Below are 25,491 nucleotides of genomic sequence, written 5' to 3' on the forward strand. Positions count from 1 at the left end.
GTGAGATTCCGGATCCTTTCTTTCATACCGACATCTCATTAGTGCTCAGTGCTTGGAGTCTTTTTCTTTTTCGGGCAGGAGGGACTGGCTTGTGACCGTGGGGGGTTTAACCAGAGCTCGGTGGTGCTGGGGGTTCCAGGGTGGGTCAGCTGCATCAGCAGGGCACCTTCCAGCAGGTCCTTGTGCACCTTCATTATCTGAAGCTTTAGGATGTTTTAGGTTTTTTCCCTGGCAGCTATAAAGCCCTGGCCAGTTGTATGTAGAGAAAATCACACTCACAGCATCCTTGTTAGTTGGAGTAACATGGAGTGCAGGGGCTCACCTTGCTCAGGTGTCTCCTCTGCTGTTCCTCCCAGTTTCCAGTGATTTCCCTGTATCCCAGCAGGATGCCAGCTTTCCTGGGAGTGGCTGAGCTGTGTTTCAGACCTGGGCCCTCTCTGCCCTCTGGGGATGGTGCTGGGCTTGACTTGGCGGTGCTGACCGAGGGCTCGGAGGGGATTTGTCACCAGAACACAGGATGAGGCTCCCTTGTGGGTGCTCTCAGCATCTCCTTTGCTTCCTCAAACCCTGCTTCCCCTCTCCTGGATTTGTTCATCTTGTCCTAATTAAAAGAAACTGAGCAGGGGTATGGGGGTGGCTGCAGTCTCTCATGAAGTACAGGGTTTGGGTTTTTTTTTTAAACTTGGTTAAAGAGCTCTGCATAATCCAGAGGAGGTGACATGATGTGAATTTTGTAGGAAGTACAATGGAAGCTCAAAGGCATCACTTTATGAATGTGTAGAAGAGCATAAAGATTCATCCCCTTTTTATGGGCTAATTGATTTCTTTGAACATTACAAAACTTCCTAGCTGGGATTTAATTCTTGCATGGTTTTCTAGGAGTTCCTCAGAGATGTAGGAGAACAATCATTGTCTTCTGAAACATAAGAGTACTTCTGTTAAAAAGCTTATCTCCTTCTTACTGGGAATTTTATTCAAAGTCACAGAGCATTCATATGCCACTGGTGTGTGTCTCAGAGGTGGGATTGGATTATCCTTCAGACATGCCAGAGGGTGTTTCTTCTCTCCTGCTAAATCCAGAAATGAGCCCTGAAGAGGGGTGTTATGGTGGAAGGTGTCTAACATTACATAATTAGGGACAACAGTGCCAAGGAGACCTGCCTGAAACTTCACAGTAGCTTTGCAGGTATTAATTAAATGCACCTTCACAACTTCTTTTGAGGCAAATCAGTTGTAACTTGGTGACTTTCCACTGTCCAGGGAAGGACAGATGGACATGGACAGTGTGTCTGGAAAAGGGACCTAAGTATTACATGAGGGACCAAACAAATAACCAGAACATATGACTGGAGTTGTCATTTGGAGTGCACCAGAGGCCCCTAAAGCTGTGCTTTGCAGGTGCTGTGGTGACCCTGCAGCTCACAGGGCTTTCTATTTTATCAGAAAGAATCTGCCCACAATGGCAGTGACCTTTGCAACCCCACCCATGGCTCAGCTCAGATCTGACTCACAGGGAAAGCTGCTCCTACTGCTTCCTGAATCCTGGGAAAGGCTCTGGTCTGAGCAAGAGTTGAACTGGAAAAGTCAAGGGGTCCTTTAACAAGAGGGACAGCTCAGGAGCAAGTGCAGTTTTATAGGGAAGGTTTCACAACAGTTTGGGTGGTGACAGTTCAAGGTTGGCCAAGAGCAAATGGAGCAGTTTATCCTCCTGGGACACACTTTGTGCCTCCAGCTTTGCTCCTGGTTGGCATCAGGGCAGGATATATTCAGAGGTGGACTTACTGGTCCTGATGGGTCCCTTCCAGCTCAGCTTGTTCTCTTATTCTATGATTTCCTCACTGTTGTTGCCTTAAATGTGAAGGGCAGGACCTGGCAGCATGAATAACTTTGTTTAAAAATCTTTCCTGCTGAATAGAGGAGGAAGGGAAAATCAGCACCACTGATAGCAGTTTGTTCCTCATGAAATCACCGTGTAAACCTTAAAACCTTCCCATCAGCTGTGTGGGGACAGGACCAGCAGCTGGGCTGAATAACAGGGGAAAAGTGCTCACAGCCTCTGTCCTGCTTTTCCGTGCACACATCACCCTGTAGTAACATTAGCCTGGGTGTTTTGTGACAGTGTGGGGTGAGAAGGACAAGGACAGGATCTGGGAGGTGAAGTGAGCACACAGAGCCCTGGTGAGCTGCAGAGTGTGCCAGTTGTGTGAAGTTCTCCATAATCAGACTAAATCAGCCTGGAAGGTTTGCTGGTTTTCTTCCTGCTGGTTAAGCTGTGAGTAAATTCAAGTCCAAACAGCAAACTGAAAGGGTTCCTGTGAGCTAAAAAAGCAGAAAATAGAACAGGTTTTGTATGTGAGTCAGTCTCACTGCAGAGTGCCCTGCAGAAGGAGAAGTAGGAAATGCTCAGCAGGAATAGGAAGTACACCAGTAAGGCGGTAATAGGCTTGTATTTTTAAATATTTAAATAAACTCTTCATACAGAAGTGGTGCAATCTCACAAGGGGCCGAGGGCTCCTGCGGAAGGCTGGTCTGCAGCTGAACATGCCTGTGGTTAAACCTGCCCTCCTGTGCAGAGCTGGCTGTTACAACATCCCTCCAAACCAACCTGTGTGTCAAAAAGGGGCAAGGAATGCTGAGGCATTTACAATTTTCCTGACAAAAACCATCAAAGCCAGCCTGCTCTTGAACTTGAGGGCCGTGTCAAGGAGGGCAGAGCTGCTGGGAGAGCCAGTGGTGCAGTAAAGACCTTGGGAAGTTAATTGAGCAGAGAGTCTGACCTGAGAGCCAGTTTGATTTACAGGCAGCAGTAAAGCATTGATCTTTAACTGAGCTGCATCTGGAATGATCTGCTGCTTTACAGCTTTATTTTTACACCTTCACATTAAAATTATTTGTGGTGTATTACATTGAAATGTAACTTATGACAACTCTATCAAGAAGCCTGGAAAAACCCGAAGATAAGGTGATAAGGTAGCAAAGAAAATCCTTTGCCCTTAGCACTTGTACACAGGGAGTTCTTTACAATGTTCCTGAGGTGTGATTTATGAGGGAGCTTTCAGGTGAGGGTTGATTCTGGGGTCATGGGACTGCTGTCTTCTGTTTCAGTGGGAAAAAAGCAATTGATAGTGTTCACACCAACTCAGCCTTTACCAGGGCTGTAATTGATGTAGTGTTTTGACAGAGATGTTGCAGGTGATTTTATACTTGCATTAAGAAAATGCTATGAATTATGGGGTTTTATCCTCCCCAGAGCCTATGGGGGCCTTATCCAAAACCCATTAAATTCTTTGCACTGACATAATGGGATCTTCAGGGATCCTTACAGCATTAAGTCTGTGGTTTGTTTGTTTTTCACTGCTCTGATCAATAGTGGGGCTGTCAGGGCTGTGCTTGCAGAAGGCAGTGAGCTGGGAGGAGCTGTTTGCATTGCAGATAGGGGGAAGAGATGGATTTTATACCATTCAACTCCCAATCTGCTCTATAAAATCATAGAATCATGGAATTTTTAAGGCTGGAAAAGACCTTTAAGGTCACTAAATCCAACTGTTCCCCCAGCACTGCCAAGCCCACCATTAAACCATGTCCTCAAGTGCCACATCCACACAGCTTTTAAACCCCCCCAGGGATGGTGACTCAACCATGGAGTCTGTCTCTTAATAGGTTCTGTTTCAGATTTTACATCAAGTCAGGCTGATATTTAATTCCTTCCCTTAATCCAAGTCTGTGTGCTCATTAGTGGGTCAGCAATTGCTTATTTGCATGATTATGTATCACCACAGCAGCAGCTCTTTTATGTAAGCTGCTGATATTTTCACAACAGAAGTGTCTCCATGTTTTTTAATTTGTGCCTTGCCTCACTTTAGGGGACCTATTTAAAAAGCCTTTAAGTTTTAGGAAAGGCTCTCACCCTTCCAAAAGCCCTTCTGCAGTCAGAGGGACTCTGGGAATCAGGAGTTTGTGCTGCTGGCAGCACTTGGGGTCTGCCATGGAGATGCACAGTGGGAAACCTGGGGCAGGTTTTTGGCTCTCTGTTTTGGCTCTCCCTCTCTACTTGGAGAGGTCAGCAGATCCCTGGTGAGCTTCAGGAACTTCTCATCTGCAAAGAAAACCCCATTAGAGTCACCCAGGGGTGAGGGAAGGGGTCAGTGTGCCACAGGAAGAGTGGGAGGAAGGAGGTGGGTGGGAAGGAGCTGGGACCTGGGGCTGGCAGCTGGAGGAGCAGCTTCATTTCCTCTCTGACAGTCAGTGTGTGGATCCCAGGCATAAAGGTTGGCATTTCAGATGCTGCTGGGGAAAAAACTCAGTCCCAGGCTGTCCCCAGCTCCTCTCTGTGCATAGCTGAAAATCATGGAAAAATAACGAACCAAAGCAGTGACTCAAACAAGAAGTCTGGATAAATTTAGCTCAAATATTCTTGGTATGTTTGTGGTCACTGTGGAAATTGCATCACTTCTTGTTTTAATGATCAAAATATTGCTTGGAAAACTGGCATGGCTACCCGAGAAGAGCTCAAAATGAAATCCTTTAAAAGCAAGTATGTCTTTGGAATTGCTTCATCTGCAGTTAATTGGTTTTGGGGGTTGTTTGTTTTATTCCTGTCTTGGTTAAGGAGTTTTTGGACTGGAGGTTATTGCTGCTTAATTGAAAAGCCACAAGGTTTAGAGCTGATACACAGTGCAGTGTGATTATCTACTTCATATAAAAGTTCTGTCTGGGGAGTAGGATTCAAAAAGAGTGCTGGTAATTGCTGAAGACAAGACCTCCTCCAGAATCTGCCTGCACGTCTTTCTGTCTTTCACATCAAAGAGCCTTTGAAAATGCTTTTATTTTTGCATCAAACAGGAACATTTTAATTTTTTTTTACAACACTAATGGACAGGATCCCTTTTCAGATCTCATATATAGCCTGAAAAACAAAAAGCCTGGCTCCTTAAGTGAGCTTGTAATCCTGGTCGTAATTCTCCCATGTTTTGCACCTTGGACCTTTCACACAGTGGCAGGGTGTGAATAAAAGCTGCCAAATCAAAGCCATTTGCATGGATAGGAGCAGGGTCTTGGATGCAATGGATCAGAGTTTGTCAAAGCTTGGTGGGAAGGGGATGAGCTGTGCCCTTCCTCATGTTGCTATCTCTGCCTTGCAGCAGACATCCAAAAATGCTGTGAGCTGCAGCGGGGTCACAGTGTGGACACAGGAGCCTCCCAGGCAGAGTCCTTGTCCTCCTTTCACTGAAATGGGTTCTGATATTCCCAGGAAGACAAAATACCCCCCTGCAAAAGCAGGCATTTCTGCCTCTTGTAGGTTTTGTCACAAGTACGGGAAGGTTTTATGCATTTTTTGGTAGCCCCATTGAAGCTTTGGTGGCTGTCTGGGCCAACAGCAGAGGCCTTTCCATCAGGTTTCTCTTCTGCTGCAGCTACAGCTGTTCAGGTGATCCTCCCTCTCTGAGACTGTCCTGGAAACCAGGATCTTCCCTGACTGCTTGGGAGAACAGTCAGAAGTGGGAAGTGCTCACATTGAGTTCAGTAGAAGCTGGAGTGAAGCCCCCCTTCCTTCACTGTTTTGTGTGGATTTTTTTCTTTCTTCTCCAGACTAACCCATCCATCCCTTTCCCCTGGAGCTCTTCCCAGCTCTGCACTTCCCTTGGCTCTGCTGTTGCCAAATTGTCCCTTCAAGTCTCCTCATGCCAACCATATCCAATATCTTGATTGCATTTTCTTTTTCTCTGCGTGCAACACTTTAAACTGATCCAGAGTGGTTGTCTTAGTGATAAATGAGAAGTGAGGGTAGCAAGGAGTATTTTATTAGTTAAGCAGGCACAGTAAAGAAGCTCATTGAACTGTGTCTAACATGTGCTAAGCTTGGATTTTGCTGCGTGGGATGTTTGCCCCCTCAAATCTCCTGAAAGGCTTCTTCCTTTAGATGTGTCTCCTGAACATACCAGTCTTTTAATAAAAATATTCTTTCATTTTTCAAACTTTAGTCAAAACAGCTGGAAGGAATGTGTGGGTCAGTGTCCTGGTGTCACACTCCTACACCTTCTGTCTTTCTGGAGAGACAGATTTTGGCTGCTTTTGTGCTCTTAGTTTTGACCAGCAGTGGGGTTGCAGTGCTGTAAATGGGTTTTCCACTGAGGAAGGTGTTTACATGTGTTATTAAAGTGAAACACAAGCTTAGGAACTGCTTTTTCCAACTCAGAGAAGGTGTGGGATCTCTGGATGTGTCTTTGGTGGAACTGGTAGAAGATTTATGCTAAGAAGAGACCTGAGCAGCCTTGGGCCTATTTTCCTCTCACTCACACCCAGCAAATCCCTCCTGAGCCCCCCACACGTGGTCTCTCACAGCTGGGGCTAAAAGCATTTGCTTCTTCTAAAGCAAGTTTTAAATATGTGTCCAAGCAGCAGAAGTGGGCTGACTATGAGGTGGTGCTTCCCCAAGGTGAATAATTAATGTTTTAATTTTTTGAGAAGAAGAATTTTGAGCAAATTATTTCTCTGAAAGAGAGAAAATACTGGTGTGTGGGATTTTTTCGATGAAAGCTTTGAATGTTAGGGAAAAGGTTCAGAAGAAAGTTAGCCATGAAATTTTATTTTGTGAAGTTTCAGATGAAGTCCAATCTTGGTTTGGTTTCATGGCTGTAATATTTGATGCAGTTGGACAGGAATGGTCTCACTGGAGACACCTTTCACCATTTAACAATCCTCCATTTCCAGCCATGCCTGGAAATGAACACAAAGAAAATCCAAAAGTGTTGTCATGCTCCTGCATGCTTAATGTATATCTTCCAATTTAAAATTTGGAAAGCAAGAGTGGCATAGCTGGCCTTGCCTGCAGAAGCACATTTCTGAATGATTCAAGCTGTAGGATGGGAACCAAATCACTGAGGCCAAAAGACAAAAATAGAAACTTTCACTCCAGAGCTGAGTCATTTGTATTTTCAATACAGCAACTCTCTGGCCATTTGGAGCTCTCAATAGCTTCTCTTTGGGGTGGCAGTAACAGCATCACTGTTCTCTTTGGGCTTTGCTGATCCTTTGCACCCCAAAGAGGGTACAGCTGGAGGCTTGGGGGTATTCCCACCCTCTGTGAGAGCAGTTTTTGTTCTGTGCTTGCTGGGGGACATCCCTGCCCCATTCCTTCCCTGCCCAGAGGGAATCCTGCTCCTCTTGCAGCAGCTACAGCCCAGAGCAGTGGAAGTGGAACTGCTCTTCACAACCAACCAGTGGGGAACATCCTGTCCTCTTGCTGAGGAGAGGCAAGTCCCAACCCCTTGTTCCTTTTCCATGGATAGCTGCAGGTATCATTAGTGACCCTGGATCTATCTTCCACTTTCCAGCCTGGTTTGCACAGTGCCATGAGGGGTTTGTTCTGACACTCCTATTCCAGTGTAATTCTTTGTGCTCTCTCTGACCCCATCGCCTTGTAATGCCTCTGTGCAGCCTCTTTTGTACTTCAACAAAGAATAACCAGCTCAGCTCCATTTTAACTTCTTGGACAACACAAACAATTCCCAGAGTCCTGGGATTTTGGGAGGTGCACACACAAATGCGGGAGCCTGCCCAGATCTGGCAGTGCTGGCGCTGCCCAGATACTGCTGTTACCAGGATTTGAGGCTTTTCTGTTCCCCCTTCCCTCATTACCCTGGATGATGAAGAAATGATTGTGTAAGTGTGGAGCTAAAGCCTTTGGAGGCGTCTGTTTCTCATAACTCTGTCCTGGAGCCCAGAGAAAAGGCAGCAATCCAGAGCATTTTTCCACCCGGGACTTAATATTTTCCTTTCAAAGTTGCACTAGCAAATGCTTTTTTTCCTTGCAGGTTAAAAGTGTTATAAATAGAAAATTTCCAATGATTCTGGTGATAATTGTTCACTTTACACAACTGTACCTAAAATTGTCAGCGTGCCCTGGGTGCTTGCTGGAAAATGTTCAGTGCAGATCAGCATGATGTGTGTGTGGTGCTGGCATGTAAACAACTTCAAAATACTTCCACAATCTGGAGTAATAGTGAAAAAGATTCCTTCAGCACTGGATTTTTGCCTTTGAAGCATTCCTCTGTGTTTCATATCTGGTTTCTTTTGGGGTTTTAAGTCTCCTTTTGGGGCAGTGAGCATTGATTGTGAGCTCTGTTGTAGATGTGGGTGGCTTTTGTGCTCAGCACATCATCTTTTCCAATGCTTTTGGCAGGCAGAGCTCAGTGCAGAGTTTAGTGCAGAGCCACTCCTTTAATTAGCTGAAATAATGGATGTTTGGGGGAAATGGAACCACAGGAAATAGGCAGAAAAAAGTGTGTGGAGGGCTCCCACTGTCCTGAGAAGCTGGCACATACCACTTGTTGTGGGAAATATTAATTAGGGTCAGAGGGGGCATGACCCAGTTCTGGCACAGGCTCTCCAGTGGGGATTTGGAACTTCCCAGATAAACCACCTTGTTCTCAGTGTCTTCTCACGAGGGCATTTATTGGTAGTTCTGGCCATTTTTGAATCCTGACAGGAACATTTTAAAGCAGAACTGGTTGAACCACATATATTTCACCTAAATCTGAGAAAAGGCAAAGCAGATCACTGGCTTCTTGCTGCAGGATGGTTTTGAGACTGCTTCTGGCAATATGGGCAGGTGGGGGACCACCTTGGTCTGTGGCTTTATCTTCTAAGAAATGAATGAACAAAATCTTTTAATTATTTTTTTAAAAAATGAAACCTTGAAGTGTCAGCTAGATAGAGAAGGAACCCAAAAGATACCTTTGCTTCATAAAGCATTTTTACCCACTAGGGTTGACTGAAAAATTTATTTCTTTATTTTTTATTGAAGAGCCCAGGGTTTTCTTCCTTGTTTGGGATGGGATTTTTCAGTATCTCAAAAATTTCCAGAGTACTGAAAAATTTTTCTTACCCATCTAATAGGAAAGTGCAATGTAGGGCAGATCCATCATCCTTTGAAATCACTGGAGGCTTCCGTTGGCTGCTGCTCAGTTTGTTAGCCTGAAGTTTTCCAAAGCAGCACAGGAGGCATGAATCTGTTGCAGAGACTCGGAAATAACATGGCTTTCCATTAATTTTGCAAACCAGCTGGGCAGAGCTTTTGTGGGGTAGTATTGAAAAGCATTCAGTGACACCGGTGAGTTTCGGAATGTTTGGAGGTGCTGGCTTTAAATATTCCGCACATCTTCACCCTCATCCCTGTCCCGTTCTTTAGCTGTGCAGTGGCAGCACTCAGAAGTCAAAATGGCAAAAGATTAAGCTGGTGAGGGTTAGCTGCAGCCATCTGGTGCCGTTGAGGAATTAATGTGTGAGCTCAACCTCCCTGCCCACCCCCATCCCCACATCCTCTGCACCAGAGGCTTGGATTTCGCCGTAATGGGACAGGGAGATGAAAATATCTGTCAGGGCTAAACTGTGGTAGTTAATTCAGACAAAGGAGCAGCCAGCCAGCCATTCCATCCAGTGGCCACTGCAGGAGCTGCTGGTGCTGGAGCAGAGGTGGGTGGTTATCAGTCCCAGGAATTAACAGCTGAGTTGGGCATCGCTGGGGGGATGCTGTGTTAAAGCATCAGCTTGATTTGCTCCCGGCTCTGGAAATACCTGCACACATTATGACAAGGTCAGTAGCAGTTTTCAAGTTGTGTTATTGTTGTAATTCTGTTTTTGCAGGAGGTTAGCTTCCTGATTTATCCTGGGTTAAAGCATCTCATTTATATTTTCCTCTGCTAAATAAAAATATCCTACCTAGTTGCCAAAGATCTGCTGGTTTTGGAAGGGCCTAATGTGGCATTTACAAACTCTTGCGAGTTTATGTGTCAGAGATGCAGTGATTTGTGCTATTAAGAAATAATCATCTGTGCATTGTGCTGCTTTGTTATGCAGCTCTTTGCTGATTCACAGCACTGACCTGCAAACCCTCCCCTTTTACTAATGGCATGCTGTCAGTTTAGGAATTTTAGAGGGTTTTTTTTCACCTGCTGTTATAATAAGGCCTGTGACAGGGTCTAACGACACATGACCCTAAAATTCTCGTGGTACTCTTTATTACTAAAAAGGCTTATTTTTATTTGGTTTCTCTGAGCTGGGCCAGCAGTCTGTTGCACTTTAAAAGTGATACCTTGTGCCCTTTTAATGGCAATAAAATAACATCGCTTCTTTATTGATAACCTCTGGTTTCATTGGGATATTTTGTAAAAGAAAATTAGTCTTGCCCTTAGCTTTTATAAAGGGCTGTAACGGCAAAGCCACACTTAAAAGGTATTTCCAAAGCATAAATCGTTGAAATCAAGAGAGAAATAATTCCAAATTTAGTTGTTTTTGTACAAGCTGTTAAGTGGTGTGAGGAGTAGATGATGGATGCATTTGTGGTGTCAGCAGATGCCTCCCCTTTCCCCCTCACAAACAGCCCTGGGTTTGCTTACAGCTTTTTTAGTAGAAAGCAAGAAAAGAAAAGAAGCTGTGGATTTATGGAGAGGTTAAACAAATATGATGCAGAGATGCAGAGACTGCATATTAAAGAGTAAACTCCATGGCTTTATTTTCATAAATGTTCAAAGATGTTAGAGGAAAAAAAAAAAAAAAAACAAACCCACAGGTTCCTCAGTTCAAATAGGCTTCATTTATCTGCTTTTTGGTGCTGCTTTGGGGCAGTGCTCTCAGAGGAACCTGTGCCAGCACAGGAACTGCCCAGATCTGTGTGCAGTAAAGCAGAAACTAAAAAAGATGGCACTGGGTGTGTAAAGTTTCTGGAGTTTCTTGGATAGTACAGGAATATCCAAGAAGTCCTGCTGGGATGTCATCCCTTGCACACAGAATGTGCATTGTGCAGGAACCAGACCCTGTCGTGCAGCGTGCACGAGCTGGTTCCTAAATCCATAAAATCCAAGAATGAACAGCCCTTTGCTACATCTGGGCTCAAATGCTCAGCGTGTTGCACAATCGAGTCCAAAAGCAGAGGTTCAGTGTTATTGAGCTCCAGTATTGCTCTCCTGTCACACTGCTCAGGGCCGGGTGTGACTGAGGTGACTCTCACAGGAGAGCCATGAGGAGCTCAGGCAAGGAGAAGGAGACATGTGAGGTTAAAAGCAGAGCAGAATTTCTTTGGATTTCCGCCCAGATTTCTGCTAAAAATGGCTGGTGCATGTATTGGCAAAACGTTATTCCCAGCCCACACGAATGTCACTGCTGATGATAGGTCAGTCATGCATCTTGTGGAAATAAACCAGTCTCTAGTCAGTCAAATGTAGTTTTCCTCATTTATTTTCCCCCCACTGGTGAGTATAAATGAAGCTTATAGAACATGCTGCTTCTTAATTTGCCCTAGTATTTCAGAAGCCAATATATCATTTACTAAGTCACCAGGAAGTCTTCTGTGAATTGGATAATTTTGTTGCTGAGATGTTAACTTTGCTCTGCTTTAACTTTGGATGGTGTTTGTGCTTTTTGGAAATTTGGGAATGGATAGCCAACCTTTTCTCCTTTAACCTCTGAAAGCTCTACTAAAATCTGACAGCACCATGTGAGTACAGCTGTGACAAACTTTTTTACCTGTATCTCATCAGTTTTGCACTTTTCAGGCTTTCAATTGATAGTCACAAGGACTGTTTTTTGCTGGAGACCTTGTCCCTCAGGCCTAAGGCAGGAGTTCAATTTACCCTGCAGAATGGAATCATAGAAGGAAGTGTTGGTGTAAGAAATTTGAGATGGGTAGCATTATCTTGCTGCCAGGAATATTTAATATAAAAATATTGGTTTCCAACAGTAGAATTGCCCAAATTTCTTACACTCAGTGAAACCCTTATTGAATTCTACTTGATGAATTGAGATATTCAAAACTGAGCAGTTTTTATTTGGTCAATAAAAGTTTCCCTAAAACAAGACCGAAATTGAGTTTAAGGACTAAAATGAATATACTGAAGATTGTTCTGGGAATAAGCTCCATGGAGCCAGGTGTGACCTTCCAGTTCCTGGAGATCCCAGAATTCTACACCTAACTCATGGCCAGCCCGTGTTCCTCCAGTGCTGGTGGCACCAGGGGTTGTGACTGAGCCATTGCACCACAAAGGATTTCAGAAATTGTAGGGGGGCCAGAAATGTAAGGGGAAGCCCAACACATTGGCTGAGTTGTTTTGTGAAGTAGTCATTTGGCAAAACACAGAAGTGGTCTTGAGTTAGGGTCAAGCAGGCAGAGTTCCTCCTTCCCACAGCCCTGTGACCCTTCTTGTGCTGGTTGGAGTGGGGTAGCTCCAGCAGGAGAGGTGGAAAATGCTCCTTTTGAACTTCTTTTATTCCCAGTTCTGTGTGTGGGAGGGTGGCTGGAGACCTCTCTGCTTGAAGGGAATGTGACACCAGGATGTGATGAATCTCTGATTGTGAGATTCTTGTACCTCCACCCTCCCAGGCCACGATTTAAAATCAAAGAGAGATGGTCCTGCTCAGTTCTTTGGCAGAAAGGGTGTGCTTTTACATCTGGAGTGGCTGCAGATGTGGGCCTTGAGTGACAATCCCCAAAATCAGGATTGAGGCTGGAATTGAGTAAAATTTGTCCCTCCTTTCTGCAATTTGTAGGAAGCAGATTGAAGTTGCCCTGCTCTGTCAGCCCTGGTCTGCAGGGCTCCTTGAGCAGGAAGCTGAGGAGCTTTCCAGCTGTTTTGTATCTCTGATGTGAGGCATTTTTTCCTCCAAGGGGAATTCCAGAGCTTCTCTCTAGGTTCAGGATTTCATCACAGGGTGCCAAGAGGGGAGGCTGCTTGTTCCAGTAACTACAGTGTTTGCTTGGATCTGTACTTCTTGAATTTTCTTAGTCCAGTTCTGAGTTGTTTTGACTGGAGAGCTATTTTGCTCTGAAGTTCTCCTTTCTATCATCCTTTAAACATACTTGCCTAAGAATATTTTTTTTCCTATCTTTGGTGTCCGTGAAAATGAAAATTAAATTATATGTTATATTTTTAGTGATCCCTTATAGGTGTGTAGTCTGCTTTAGAAGAGTGAACCAAGTGCAGGAAGAATTTCTTTTCTCATGTACTCCCTAAAATTACAGAATTATGGAAGCACTACACCCATTAATGTGAACTCTGAGATGCTGTTTATTGTGCTGTAATTTAATCCCACTTTCATGGGCCTTGATTTCTGCTCCTTGTCCTTCACAGGTTCTGCATCATCTGGGAAAGGTTATTGGTGAGGGCACACTTTTAATGGCACCAAGCTCTGGAGCCATCTCCGATGTCTGAGTGATTTGAGCTTTGTTTAAATAATTGATGAGAAGTGTTAGTCAGAACCTACTGGTGATTCAGGCTGCATTATTCAAAGATATTTACTGACAGTTATAGATTGCTCCAAATTTACTTCTCTTTCCAGGCTGCATTAAACTAGGTCCTGCGTGACATATATGTCTATTTAAAAAAGAAATAAATCCTTGTTAATACATGTGAAGAACTGTGGGCTTAAGTGCTGTATTTAACCAGCTGTAAATAAGCAAAAGTAATTAATGAAGTTTTAGCAGGAAAAAGCATTTTGTTTTCAAGTGGAAAATGCTTTTTTCCTCTGTCTTGGTTGTTGTTCAGGAGTAGACCTGAAAACATCTTGTATTTCAGTGACTTTAATGCAGCTTTCCCTGTACTGGTAGCTGGGGAATGGTTGGGTGTGAGACTTCCTGCCTGCCTCATTAGCCACCCACCAAAGCATCTTCTCTAATGGCTGCAGCTTTTAATCTCTGACACTTAAAAGCTCTTCTGGCTCCCAGCACCATTTAGGAAAAGAAAGTCTGGTCTAGGAGATTCTCCAGAATTGATTAAGGTGACACTGGGCATCTTGCAAAATCTTCTTTTACCTTTTTTTTTTTTTCTTTTTCCAGAGTAAATATTTCCAATTTCTTGTATTTCACACTTGTAAAGGTGCCTAAAATTCTGTTTGAAAATGCTGGAGGACAGTGGGATTTTATCAGCCTGTTGTCAGGAGTGAAGTGTGACTGAAGCAATGCCAGTAATACCAATTTGCCTTTTAGATTCCTGCCTTTGTCACAATTCCTGCAGGTGCCAGTCCCATGCAATTCCTTCTCTTCCCTGGTTCCTCAGCAGGAGGAGGAGTGTGCCAGGCAGATGAAAGGTTCATGTGTGTGAGCTTCCACATCTTCCTTTGGAAACCACCTCTGGAAACCATTGGGGAACTCTGTCCCTCTCAGTTTCGTGTCCCTTTGGGGGGAACTTTAACATTTTATCACTTTCTTTTATCAGGCTCTTTTTCTTTTTAATTGCGTGCAGTAAATAATTCCACTGAAAATCACCAACTTCTTTTATTCCCAGGATTCACTGACATTGCAGCTGTGCATGGGTAATGAGCAGGTACTTCTCCCTGACTTCTCTTTGCTGTTTTCCCTACAGGAACTGTGGACATGGGTGGCAAACAGTCCACAAGTGGCGACGTCTCTGTCACCCAGACCCCTGTGACAGAAAGCATCCAGGATGCCTACAAAGCTGGGGACACCAGCAAGGCCCAAGAGTTGATTAGGTTGTCCTGTGAAGAGACTGCACTACAAGTGGAAAAGGTTGGGTTGGGTTACTGCTCTCTCTCAGGTTTTATTGGCAAAGATGCCAAAATTTCAAGATGCTGCCGTCTTCTGTTGTTTTTTCATGGAGAGAATCCGTTTGGATGTGTGGGTCCCAGGCATGGCTGGTTGTGTGGGGCTCTGCAGGAACATGCTCAGTGACACAAGTTTGCCCTTGAAAACACAGATCAGGAAGATGAGGCAGGCCACAGGGAGCAGTGTCTGTAGGAACACAGGCTGTGTGAGGAGGGGTGCTGCTGCTGTGGTCTCCAAAACAGGGAAATGCATTTTTCCCTATAAAAAGGAAGCAGTTTATAGACTTAGCAGAAAATATATTCCCCCATCAGTGCAAAGACGGTTAATGGCCCCCTGGGAAGATTTTGCTGCCTGTGTGTGGAATTTTATCACAAACTCTGTGCCAGCTTCTGCACTGCTCTGCCTTCAGAGCCCTCCTTTTGAGCCTGCCCTTTGCACAGAGCTCATGTGTTTTGGGAGGCTCCCTGCATGTCAAGTCCAGTCACAGTGGCCATCTCCAAAAACAGGTAATACTGCATTTTGCAGCTGAGCTGTGCAAATGCTTTTTCTGTTGGTCCATGAAAAATGGGTTTATATTCACTGTTCTGTGCCTCAGGCACTAATGTGAAAAAACATACAAAAAAACTAAAATACAAACCCCAACAAATTAACATAATAAATTTATCAACAATGATTACAATGGCCACTAGTGTTTATGGCATTTCCAATTAACCACAGTGACAGTGGACATGCCTTGGCATGGGCACAAAGAAGCCCATACAGCTCTAGAAATGCTCTTTCTCTGCCTGCTGCCTTTAACAGAGAGCTTCTTCTGCTGTGTTTCCTTCACCAGTGTCAGCTTTTAGGCATTGCAGCAGCATATGGGGACCTGCAGGCAGTGAGGTACCTGCTGAAGGAGGCGTTGGTGGTGTTACCAACAGAGCCCAACGATGACAATGCAGCGGTGGTGGCGGCGTATTTTGGGCACAAGGACATCGTGAAAGAGCTGCTGGATTCCCTGCGTGGTAAGGCCTGGCCTGACCCTGCCTCCCCTCGAATTTTTCAGGAGCTGTGTGCTACAGCTCCAGGCAGGCATTTGGGTTTTTTGGCATTCCTTGGAAAGGGAGGGGTTTAGTCATGGGAAAGTGCGTGCAGGATCAGATCTCTGCTGTGCTTGAAGGAAACTTCCCCCCTGGGGTAGAGAAACACATACCTAAAAATATTCCATGTTTGCAGACTGGAAGTGGAGGAAGATGCCATTGAGACAGTTCATTCCTGTCAGGCCTCACAGCTGGGTAACATCCCAGACCCTACAGGGAGATTAGGGGATTCTCAGGATGCAGCATCATCCCACTGCTGATCCAACAGTCTCAGTGGTGCTGGCAGAGTGGCCTGACTGGTCAGGGACACTTTGGGTGCACAGCTGACACCCACTCTGTTCTCTGCTTGACATTTTGGTTTGACTTTCAGGGGAATTCCTTCTTTAGAATAATAATTACATTTTACTTAAATTTTATTATAGTAATTATTTTGGAGCAGAGACATTTTTTTGACTCAGACACTGCTGCTCCTAAGGCAGCAGTGGGGGCAGGGGGCAGAACTCTGACTCAGGACCAGGAGCTGTGTTTGGGTCCCTGTTGCTCTCTCAGTGTTCTGTGAGCTTGCCAGCTGCTTCTCCCTGGGACCTTCCATGCATTTGGGGTCCAGAGGTCCTGCAGAACATCTGGGGCAAATCCTTGACCTCAGACACTGCAGTAACACAAGAGCTAAGCTGGCTTCTGCAATATTTAACTTGAATATGGCTCTAACTCCTCACTGGGACTAAATAGTTGCCAATGGCCTCACTGAGAACAGGAATAACCTGTTGGGAAACCTGCTTATTTGGTGTCCTGTTGGAGCACTGGTAAGCAAAATAAATGTTCCAGTTTGGGGGATGCAATTAAACGTAATATTTCCTTCAGCCAGAAAGGAAGCTGAGTAACCTAGTAGAAAAATTAAATTATATTAATATCATGCACTGAGTAATGAAAAGTGACTTAAGTAGTTTCTGGAAACTTAGCTCAGTTTAGAAGTGACCAAATTCCCTCCAACTCTTGCTGCAGGGGGGTCAGGGGAGGAGCTCTGTACAAACGGCAGCTTTCAGAAATTTTTGTGCAGGACCTTCCAGCTGTCTTTTTTGGGAAGTTACAGAGAAACCAATCACAGGGCTTAGGTATAAATTGCCTAAATTTACAATTTGGCTGTTGCACTGCAGTGATTCTCCCTGGAAGAGTGAGAACTACTTGTGGCTTACAGCTTAAGTGGAGCCCATTTTTTGTAGCAGGAGGGTGAGGGATTTAGTGGAGTTGTTAAGAATGCAAAGAGAGATGTAATTTCCACATGGATAAGCTGCAAAAAGCCTTGACATGTAAAACTTGGGCTTGTGGATGTTCCTGTAAGTGTTTCAGAGAGGATGTGAATTTGTAAAGGATATGGAGGTATTACAGGGAATCAGGGGAGATTTGGGGACTGCTTATTGTTAGCAGAAATAATTCTGTCCTGGGCATTTAGTTGCATGTCCAGAATTAGGCACAGCTAGAGAAAAGTGGTGTTCTACAGGAAACTGTTATTTCTGGAAAAAAAAAAAAAAAAGGCAGTTTGAGAATGACTAAAACATCAGCAAATTCATGCAAAAATCAGAAAATAGTCTTTTGGTTTTTAGCCTTAAATGACATTTGTCTGACTTTACTATGAATTAATAGTAAAGAGTTGACCTGAAATGAAATATTTGAAGGGGAAATGAAAGGTTTTGTGGGAGACTTCATGTTGCAGCAAAAACAAGCTAAAACAATTCCTTTTTTGTTGACTGAAGCATTTTGGTTTTGTTTTATTCATCCAATAACATGAAAACTTACCTGGTTTTCCCCATTCTTTGTATCCCCTCTCATGATCTTGGAAGAAGTGGCCAATCTTGGGTGTTTGGATCTAATGTCTGTTTGGATCTGGATGCAAAGACAGTCCTGATCATCCCTGTTTGGGGTCAGATGTTTATTTATCTGCTGGTGTATTAGCAGAATGTTGCTGCCTTATGAATGCTTATGTCAAGGACAGACAAAAAATTTCACCCATTAGCTGGGTGGGTAAAGAAGAACAGTTAAGCAAAGCTGAAAACTCTGTGCCTGACCAGCTTAGGACTCTTCTCTGACACACTTTTGCAGTGCAAGCTGTTCCTTTTGTCCTCAGGAGCTTCACCCTGTCCCAAACCCTTTTGCACAGCCATTATCCGTGGGCATTCCTCACACATCACAGCCCGGTGGCACCAACTAAGTCACATTTTGTGTGTTTTTGGTAGGTCCCAATACTTACCAGCAGCTCCTGAACTGGATGCTGGCCATAGCCTGCCAGCAGGGCCATTTGGACATTGTCAAGCTCCTGATCCGTGCCTACAGTGCTGACCCAGAGAGCTGTGCAGTCAGGAGGAACGAGTTCCCCGTCCTCATCCGCCTGCCCCTCTACGCTGCTATAAAGGCAGGTGTGTGTTTGCATGCTTCACATTCTGCCCCCTTCCTGCCAGCTCTTCAAAGAATGGGCTGAGCTGTTCACACACAGGATGGTATCCATGCCTTGTCTGCAGTTGCATTTCCAGCAGGATGAATTAAAGTAAAATTGGCTCTGAATCTGTCAACTCAGCCAAATTGGAGTCAGGGCCTTGGGAAGTTAGATTGCTGTAAATACTGAGAGGCTGAACTTTCCTCTATAAACTCCTAGGGAAAAGACCCTTAAAAACCAGAATCCTTGCAAGTAAAAGCATTATTGTTATGGACACTCTGGCACACATGCTTGATTTAGGCTGAATAATTTGCACTTCAAAGCACAGCTGTGTGCATAGTTTAATAAGATGGGAAAAGAAGAGAAAAAAGAAAGAGCTTGGGCCAGCACTTTTACACAGTGTCTTTGCTGTCTCAGTTTGACCAAACTGAGTCCTGCCACTGGAGGAAACAGCCTTTACAGAGTTCAGTTTCCTTTTTGCACACCCCCACATTTTTTTTTCAGAAGTGGTTATTTCCCAGGATTTCTGTTCAGCTCCCTGCTGGTTCATTTACCTGAGGTGAAGGGAGCAAACAATCTGCTTTTCTCCCAAGGGAACGAAGATGTAGCTGTGTTTTTGTTGAGGAATGGAGCTTTCTTTTGTTCCTACATCCTGATGGACAGCCCTGAATCCAGCAAACACCTTCTGAGGAAGTATTTCATTGAGACAACCCCACTACCAGGTAGTGCTCCAGCAAAAACAGTAAGTAACCATTTATCTGCCTGAGGAGATGATGTTTTGAAGGGGCATCATGTTAATGGTTGATAATTGTCTTTGCATGCCATGCAGCTGCTGATTCTTCTCCTCAACCAAGAGCCTTGTGGTTTGCTGCCCTTTCAGAAAGTTGTGCAAGTGGCTTTGGTGCTGAATTACAGGGTGTGAAACATCAAGGCTTTGAATGGCATCACTGTGCAAGGCACAGCCACAGCTTCTGTGGGGCAGTTTAAACACCATTATGTGAGCCAGCATGTGCTGGGGGCAGGAAACACCAACTTTGGGCTCAAAGCCTTCCAGAGAAGAAACTGGGATGCTTCTAGCACAGATTCCCTCTGTGCCCCCAGGGTCATCACAACCTTTATGTTCCTGTTGTGCCTCCTGCTTGCAGGGTGATGGCACCAGCTCTGTGGTGTCCCTGAGGGTTAGCATGGCACAGAGCTGAGCATGGGAACCCTTCTGTGTCAGACAGTGCAGGTAAAATGGGCTTGGGTGGCTTTTTGTTAACGAGGAGCATGAGCAAAGCAATAATATCTTCCCTACTTCAGATTCTCAGCAGTAAAAAAGTGTCTCACACTGGTATTGTTACTACTTTATAGGGGAGCACACAGTATTTTGTATTATTTATACTGTTCTCCAGCAATTTATTACCAGGCATTTTGAATTTTTTCCCCTCAACATGTAGTTTAACCCACACTGAATAGGAGCATCAGATCCCTGAGCTTTCAGTGCTTACAGTTTTCATCAGATCACAAAAATTTGGCAGTGAAAAGACGTCCCTCACCAATCCAGTTGAGTATCTGTCTGCTCAGCTTGTAGCATTGCAGGCTGTTGGTTCTGTTTTGGTGTTAAGTAAAAATAAGGAGAGAGCTTTTAGTAGCTTTACAAACTTCTCCATTCTCTGTTTTTCTGCCAGAATCCTCTCACTGTTCCTGTTAATAGCCTGGGTGTTAGACCACATAAGTGAGCTTGACTCCTTTAGGTTCAATCAGTAGATTTAGAGCCCTTTTGTGCTACTCTTAATTTTGTTGACAGATAATCAAAAGGAGTCTGAATTCTAGATGTGGAGAAGAGTTGATAAAATGTCTTTAAGAAGAAAAAAAAGAAATCCAACTGGATAATTCAGCTTGAATAAGCTTGGAATAAATGTTTGAATCACAGGGAAGAGGTCTGTTTTCTATGAGAATTTGCTGGCAATATTTAACTTAGCTGCTGTAAAAATGACTCAGCTTTGCTGTTGTCACACCCTGAGCAAAGAAGAGAGCAGTCTTCAGATATCAGCTAATTGCCAGAAGGGCCTGGTTGAAAAAGAAAGAAAAAGGAAAAAAAAAAAAAACCAACAGAGAAAAAAACACAGAATCTTGACCTTGATTGTCTTAGTAGCTGTTTATTTTTAATATGTTTGCTTATTTAATGCTTTCTCTTTGAATTCATTTTGGCAGACTGGGACAGACTGGGGAGGATCTGTCCTAGTTTGTCTGCAGAGCTCAGATCTTTGGGAAGTGACACTCACACACCCTGATAACTTTGGTAACTTTTTAAAACACAACTTTGTGGCAGCTGCAGACAAACTGCCTCGGTGCTTTCTTCTTGTCTCAGAGGGCTCATCCTGAGATGGATTTTGCACTGGGAGGAAGCAAAACTGGGCTGTGTGGAGACTGTGTGTGGCAGCCAGCTGGATGTTACAGAGTTCTCCCCTTGGACAGGAGGGGCAAACCAAGCACTGATCATTTCAGAGAGAGCCCAGAACTTCAGAAGGGTTTGTCCCTCTGTGCTATCTCTGAGTGGAACCACTCGAGCACAGCTGAGCTCCAATGGATTTCACAGCAGTGACTGCAGAGCTATGCACAAAATGTGCCTGAGAGCTGCTTTTGGCTGCCACACCTTCCAGACAGCCCTTGCACCCAGCACAGCTGCCCTTTCTCAGGCAACACGAGTTACATCTCATTTTTCTAATATCTGTTTCTCCTTTCTGTGTTCTTTCCTGGCATAAATTTATACCCACAGCAAACCACAGCTTTGCTAAAGAGGGGAAGTGGTCCATTTTTACAGGAACAGGTAACAAGTGCCAAAGAGAGCCTTTGCAATGAAGTGGCCAGGCACAGATTCCAGACTTCAATAGATGAAGCCAGCAGGGAGATAAATGTAACTTTCCAATGTGTGCTGTGTGAGATATATTTAATTTTTCCATTACAGGCCAGAGAAGAGCTTTGTCTGCTGTATTTTCCCTAGGAAATATTTTACCAATACTTTTATATTCAAGCATACAAATGTATGTGTGTGTGTGGGATCCTCCTCTCATTTCTTTATCCTGGTAATCTCACTTACATCACCAGAGCCCTGCAGCAGTCCCACACAAGATTCAGAGCAGAGCTGTTGATGGAGGGAGCAGATCCCTGTCCTCAGATTATCCCATCTACAGCAGGAGTGAGGTTCTGGAGCACGTCACGTCATTTAGGAGAAAAGCACAACAGCCTCTCTTAATCTCCTTACCAGACAGCCTCAGATTTCAGTAAATATTTTTCATATTTATAGTTGATCCTTTGCCCAAGAGCAGCAGGGTTTTTTGCTCCTGCACAATTTCCAGTCCTTTGCTTCAGTGCATCCCCTGACATTGCTGCAGTAGATTTCAATTTAGTCTTCAGGGCTTGTATTGGGAAATTCTTCCTTTGGCAGGAGAGGGGAGTCTGCAGAGGTTTTCCTTGGCCTTCTGAGGAGCAGTGAGCTGCCTGCAGTCAGCCCTGAGCTAACATCCTCTGAACTCTGTCCCTGGTTTAGCACAGAGTTCGCCACCAGCCCCAAACTGAGAAGGGTTGGGCTGAGCCCTGAGCTCTGCCAGTTTGGCATCACAGACCTCTGGCATCAGGGAACCAGCTTTTCTGGGAAAACAGTGCAGATGAAGAAGTATGAGTTGGGAGTAAATCCCCTCTTTGTGGCACTGCTGTCGGGATTTCTTTCACTTAATTAACATTTTCACTGCAGAGTCCTGAGCCAACCAAACCCCTAAGGTAACTCCACTGATACCAGGTTAGTGGTACCTGCTGAATTTGGTCCCCTGTCTCTAAATCAGATAGAGGGGTTTGGCTGGTCCTCCAGTTTGCAGAGACACTGTCAGTCCTTGTCTCTGCATGGGAAGGAGGGCACTGATTGCTGGGATTCAAAAACTGCCTTGGATACAGGACACCAACCCACAGCACTGATAGCAGGTGCTGGATTTCACAATCTTGTCTGTGGTTTGAGAAGTCATTATCTGCATTCTACAGGTATCTCCTTATCACATTAACTACCCCGAGGCCATGCCTCTGCATTTTTGAGGGGAATGATACACAGCAACCTAAATGCAAAGTAGAGATGGTTTATCAGTCTGCAGCACAGACACAAGGTCCTGCTTTCAGGCCCTAAAAGAAGGCTGTAAGGTTTATTATTACTGCACTGTTTGGGGTAGTCAAGGACAAGTACATTTTTCCTAAGCCAAGGGATTTGTGGTACATGTTACAGGTGAGAGAAAAGTTCAGAAAACTGCATACTGAATTTAAAACCAGAGTTTCTAAGCAGGAAGCTGTTAAATATGCAGAATGGGAAATCTGGCAGTAAAGCAGGGTGTGTTTGGTGTGAGAGTGGAAGCTTTGCAGGGCAGCTCCCATTGGGTGCTGTGCACTTTGCAGTAGCAGTGGAGACTCTGCTTAATTTGATTTCTTGTTGCTGCTGGCTTGCTGTGTTTTATAGGGGTGCCTTGTGGCATGGCAGTGGATGTAGCTTTGAACAAACAGCTGGAGCTCCCTGCCTTGGTTTCCCCAGTGGCACAATGGGCATAATATTTCCATTCATATTTGCACGGCTGTCCTGAGGCATCACGAGTGAAGGTTTGAAAAGCACAGTGTCTACACTAAGTACAACTACTGTCAGTATCTAAAATGTGTATCTGTTTGTACTTATCCTTTGTTCCATTCTCCAAAACATTTGAACTGTCAGATCTACTTGATCAGTCCTGAGTCTCAGATAAGCATTTGAGACAGGCCTTTGTTTCCCTTTTCTTTCTCTCCTTTTCCCAAACACATTCCTTTTAATTCTTAATTTGGGGTTAAAGGTCCAAAGAGCTAAATACTGAGCATCGGAAAGCAAATAAAATTTGCTGTCGGGTTCTTGCTGCCTCCTGGTGGAGAATTAACAATCATTCTATTGAGGCTGTTTTTGGGATGAGTTATGTCAGAAACAACAAGTTTATGAAAATATTTTGGGAATATAATTTTTAAAATGTGCGTTTCAGGACAAGGATTGGAATGTAATGAGGTGATCTTGAAAATGAAGCCTTGGGTTGTTTCCTTGCATTGATGAAAACTATGTGTTCACACTTTCTTCTGTCCATGCTGGACCCTGAGTAATATGAACTGGTGAAGAGGTGCAGGTCCCCTGCTTGAGCTTGTTCATGGTCTTTGGAGTGAAATCCTGGAGCAGATACAGCAGGGGCTGCTGATATCCAGGCATGATTTCATCTCTGAGTCAGTTTAATTCCTAGAAGCAGATTGGAAAGTGAGCAAAATGTTTATGGCCTGTGCTCTGCTCTGCCAGATTCCCAGTGGTGTAGCACAGGCTGAGACCAACTGGGATTCCACTGATGTGGTTTTCTCTTCTCTCTCTGACACATGCAGGCTTTGTGTGTGAACTGGTCAAACCTCAAACTGCCCTGGGTGGATCTAGACTGGCTGATCGATATCTCCTGTCAGATAACTGAGCTGGATCTCTCTGCCAACTGCCTGGTGTCCCTCCCCTCCGTGATCCCATGGGGGCTGATCAACCTGAGGAAGCTCAGCCTGGCTGACAACCAGCTGACAGAGTTACCCAGTGTGCAGTCCTCTGATGAGATCATTTGTACAAGGTGTGTGCTCCCCACAAAGCTGAGCCTGCAGGGAGAGCAGCTCAAACTGGGCTGAAGGGAACTGTAAGGGGAGAGCACATTGCAGGAGCTTCTTGGTCTTTGCCCCTCTGCATTCTCAGGGTTTCCAAATTTGTTGTCAGGACAGTTGTGGGAACTTTTATTCCTGTGTTGTCGCATGTTGCCTCTGCTTTTCTCCAGCTCTGGTGAGCCCCACTCCTCTAAGCTGGCTCAGAGCGACATTTACTGGCTGAGACCAATTATTTGAATTGCTGTCTATCCAGAGCACCTCTCCCTGCTCCCTGGAAGGGTTAATTTTCTAATTAGGGTTTTATGCTTTGCCTTGTGAGGCACACTTCAGCTGCTTTCACTCAGAACTGAAGCTGTCCTGGTAAAACAGATGTCTGTGGCAACAGGAGGCTTTGCTAGTGTTTTACTGATGCCTGACTGAGATTGTTCTGTACTCACAGGTTACTCGAGGTTGATGTATCCAGCAACAGGCTCTCCACTCTCCCTACTGGATTCCTACATCTTAAAAACCTTAAAAAACTCATTGCTTCCAAAAACTCGCTGGAGAAGTTGTTTGACGAGGAAAACAGTACGTACAGTGCAGTGCTGGGCTTGTATTTCAAGGCTGGGCTCTAGGGAAGAACCCCCAAATGTTAAAATAATGGCTTAAATGGCTTTAAAAAGCTCTCATGCTTATACCAAGGCCACAATGTTTCATGTTTTCCAGCAACTAATTGGATTGGTTTAAGGAAGCTGCAGGAGCTTGACGTCTCTGACAACAGGTTGGTGGAACTTCCAACGGTTTTTCTATACTGCTTCAAGTCCCTAAACATACTGAATGTTTCCAGAAATCAGCTGAAAGTGTTTCCAGACCCCTGGGCCTGCCCCCTGGTAAGTTGAACTGCCCTGACAAAGTCAGAGGTTGAAAAAACTGTTGAAACAATGCAAAAAAAAAAAAGGATTGTAATGCTTAAAAAGGTGTCAGATGCTTAAAAGGCTGTTCTGTAGGAGTGTCCTTGCCAAATTTGATTTATGGGTTTTATATCCAGTCTTTCTGAGGTTCCACCCTGTTCTCACCATGTTGATGGCGTTGGTGGCAAAGTTTTAGAAATGTGTCTTACATGGATGTGTTCATTTTCTCTGTGGTTCCTCTGTGCAGGAGTATTGTTAGGATCATTTTACAAAACACCCAACTTTCACCAGGGGTAACTTTGCCCAAACCCATGGCAAACTAGGACATCTGTATCCACACCCATCACTGTGACTTTATTCCTCATTTTTACAGGGACAGCAGGGGAACAGTATCCTTTGGGGAAGTGTTTGTTTATGGTTGAAAAGCAAAGGGGGTGGGTGATTTTCAAAATAATTTTTGGAATACTTTTTGCCCACCAAGGAATTTGACCAGTAGTTGAGTGGATCTCCTTAGCAAACCCTATGTGCCTGCATGGCCAATAATTTATCTAGATCAAGGTATCTAAAGAGACCACCTAGAATTAATTTATTAAAGCTTTTGACATGTGACAGCTGATCTACCACATTATTTAAAGAGATGATTACTGCTCTGTAAGTGTGGGGCTTTTTATGTTTTCCAGAAATGTTGTAAAGCCTCTAGAAATGCACTGGAATTCCTACCTGATGCATTGACTGTGTTCTGGAAAAATCACCTGAGAGAAGTGGATTTTTCTGAGAATTCACTGAAAGAAGTTCCAACAGGACTCTTCCAGCTTGAGGTAAGTGTCATTTCTTCCTAGTTCTCGCATTATTTTTCCTAACTCTGACTCAGACCTCAGACTG

At 44.4% G+C, this 25,491-nt stretch overlaps 1 protein-coding gene across 1 annotated transcript in view; it reads left to right on the top strand.

Moving 5' to 3' along the window:
- LRRK1 (leucine rich repeat kinase 1) overlaps positions 1-25,491 on the top strand; it is a 70,013-nt gene that overhangs the window by 1,818 nt on the left and 42,704 nt on the right. Inside the window, exons 2-9 of the mRNA XM_066558664.1 lie at positions 14,355-14,518; positions 15,387-15,558; positions 17,865-18,044; positions 18,655-18,803; positions 23,465-23,691; positions 24,159-24,286; positions 24,425-24,588; positions 25,290-25,427. Coding sequence (XP_066414761.1) covers positions 14,355-14,518; positions 15,387-15,558; positions 17,865-18,044; positions 18,655-18,803; positions 23,465-23,691; positions 24,159-24,286; positions 24,425-24,588; positions 25,290-25,427 — 1,322 coding nt within the window. The remainder of the gene's footprint in view (positions 1-14,354; positions 14,519-15,386; positions 15,559-17,864; positions 18,045-18,654; positions 18,804-23,464; positions 23,692-24,158; positions 24,287-24,424; positions 24,589-25,289; positions 25,428-25,491) is intronic.

The sequence above is a fragment of the Molothrus aeneus genome, chromosome 13, assembly GCF_037042795.1.
Source record: "Molothrus aeneus isolate 106 chromosome 13, BPBGC_Maene_1.0, whole genome shotgun sequence".
Classification (NCBI taxonomy): domain Eukaryota; kingdom Metazoa; phylum Chordata; class Aves; order Passeriformes; family Icteridae; genus Molothrus; species Molothrus aeneus.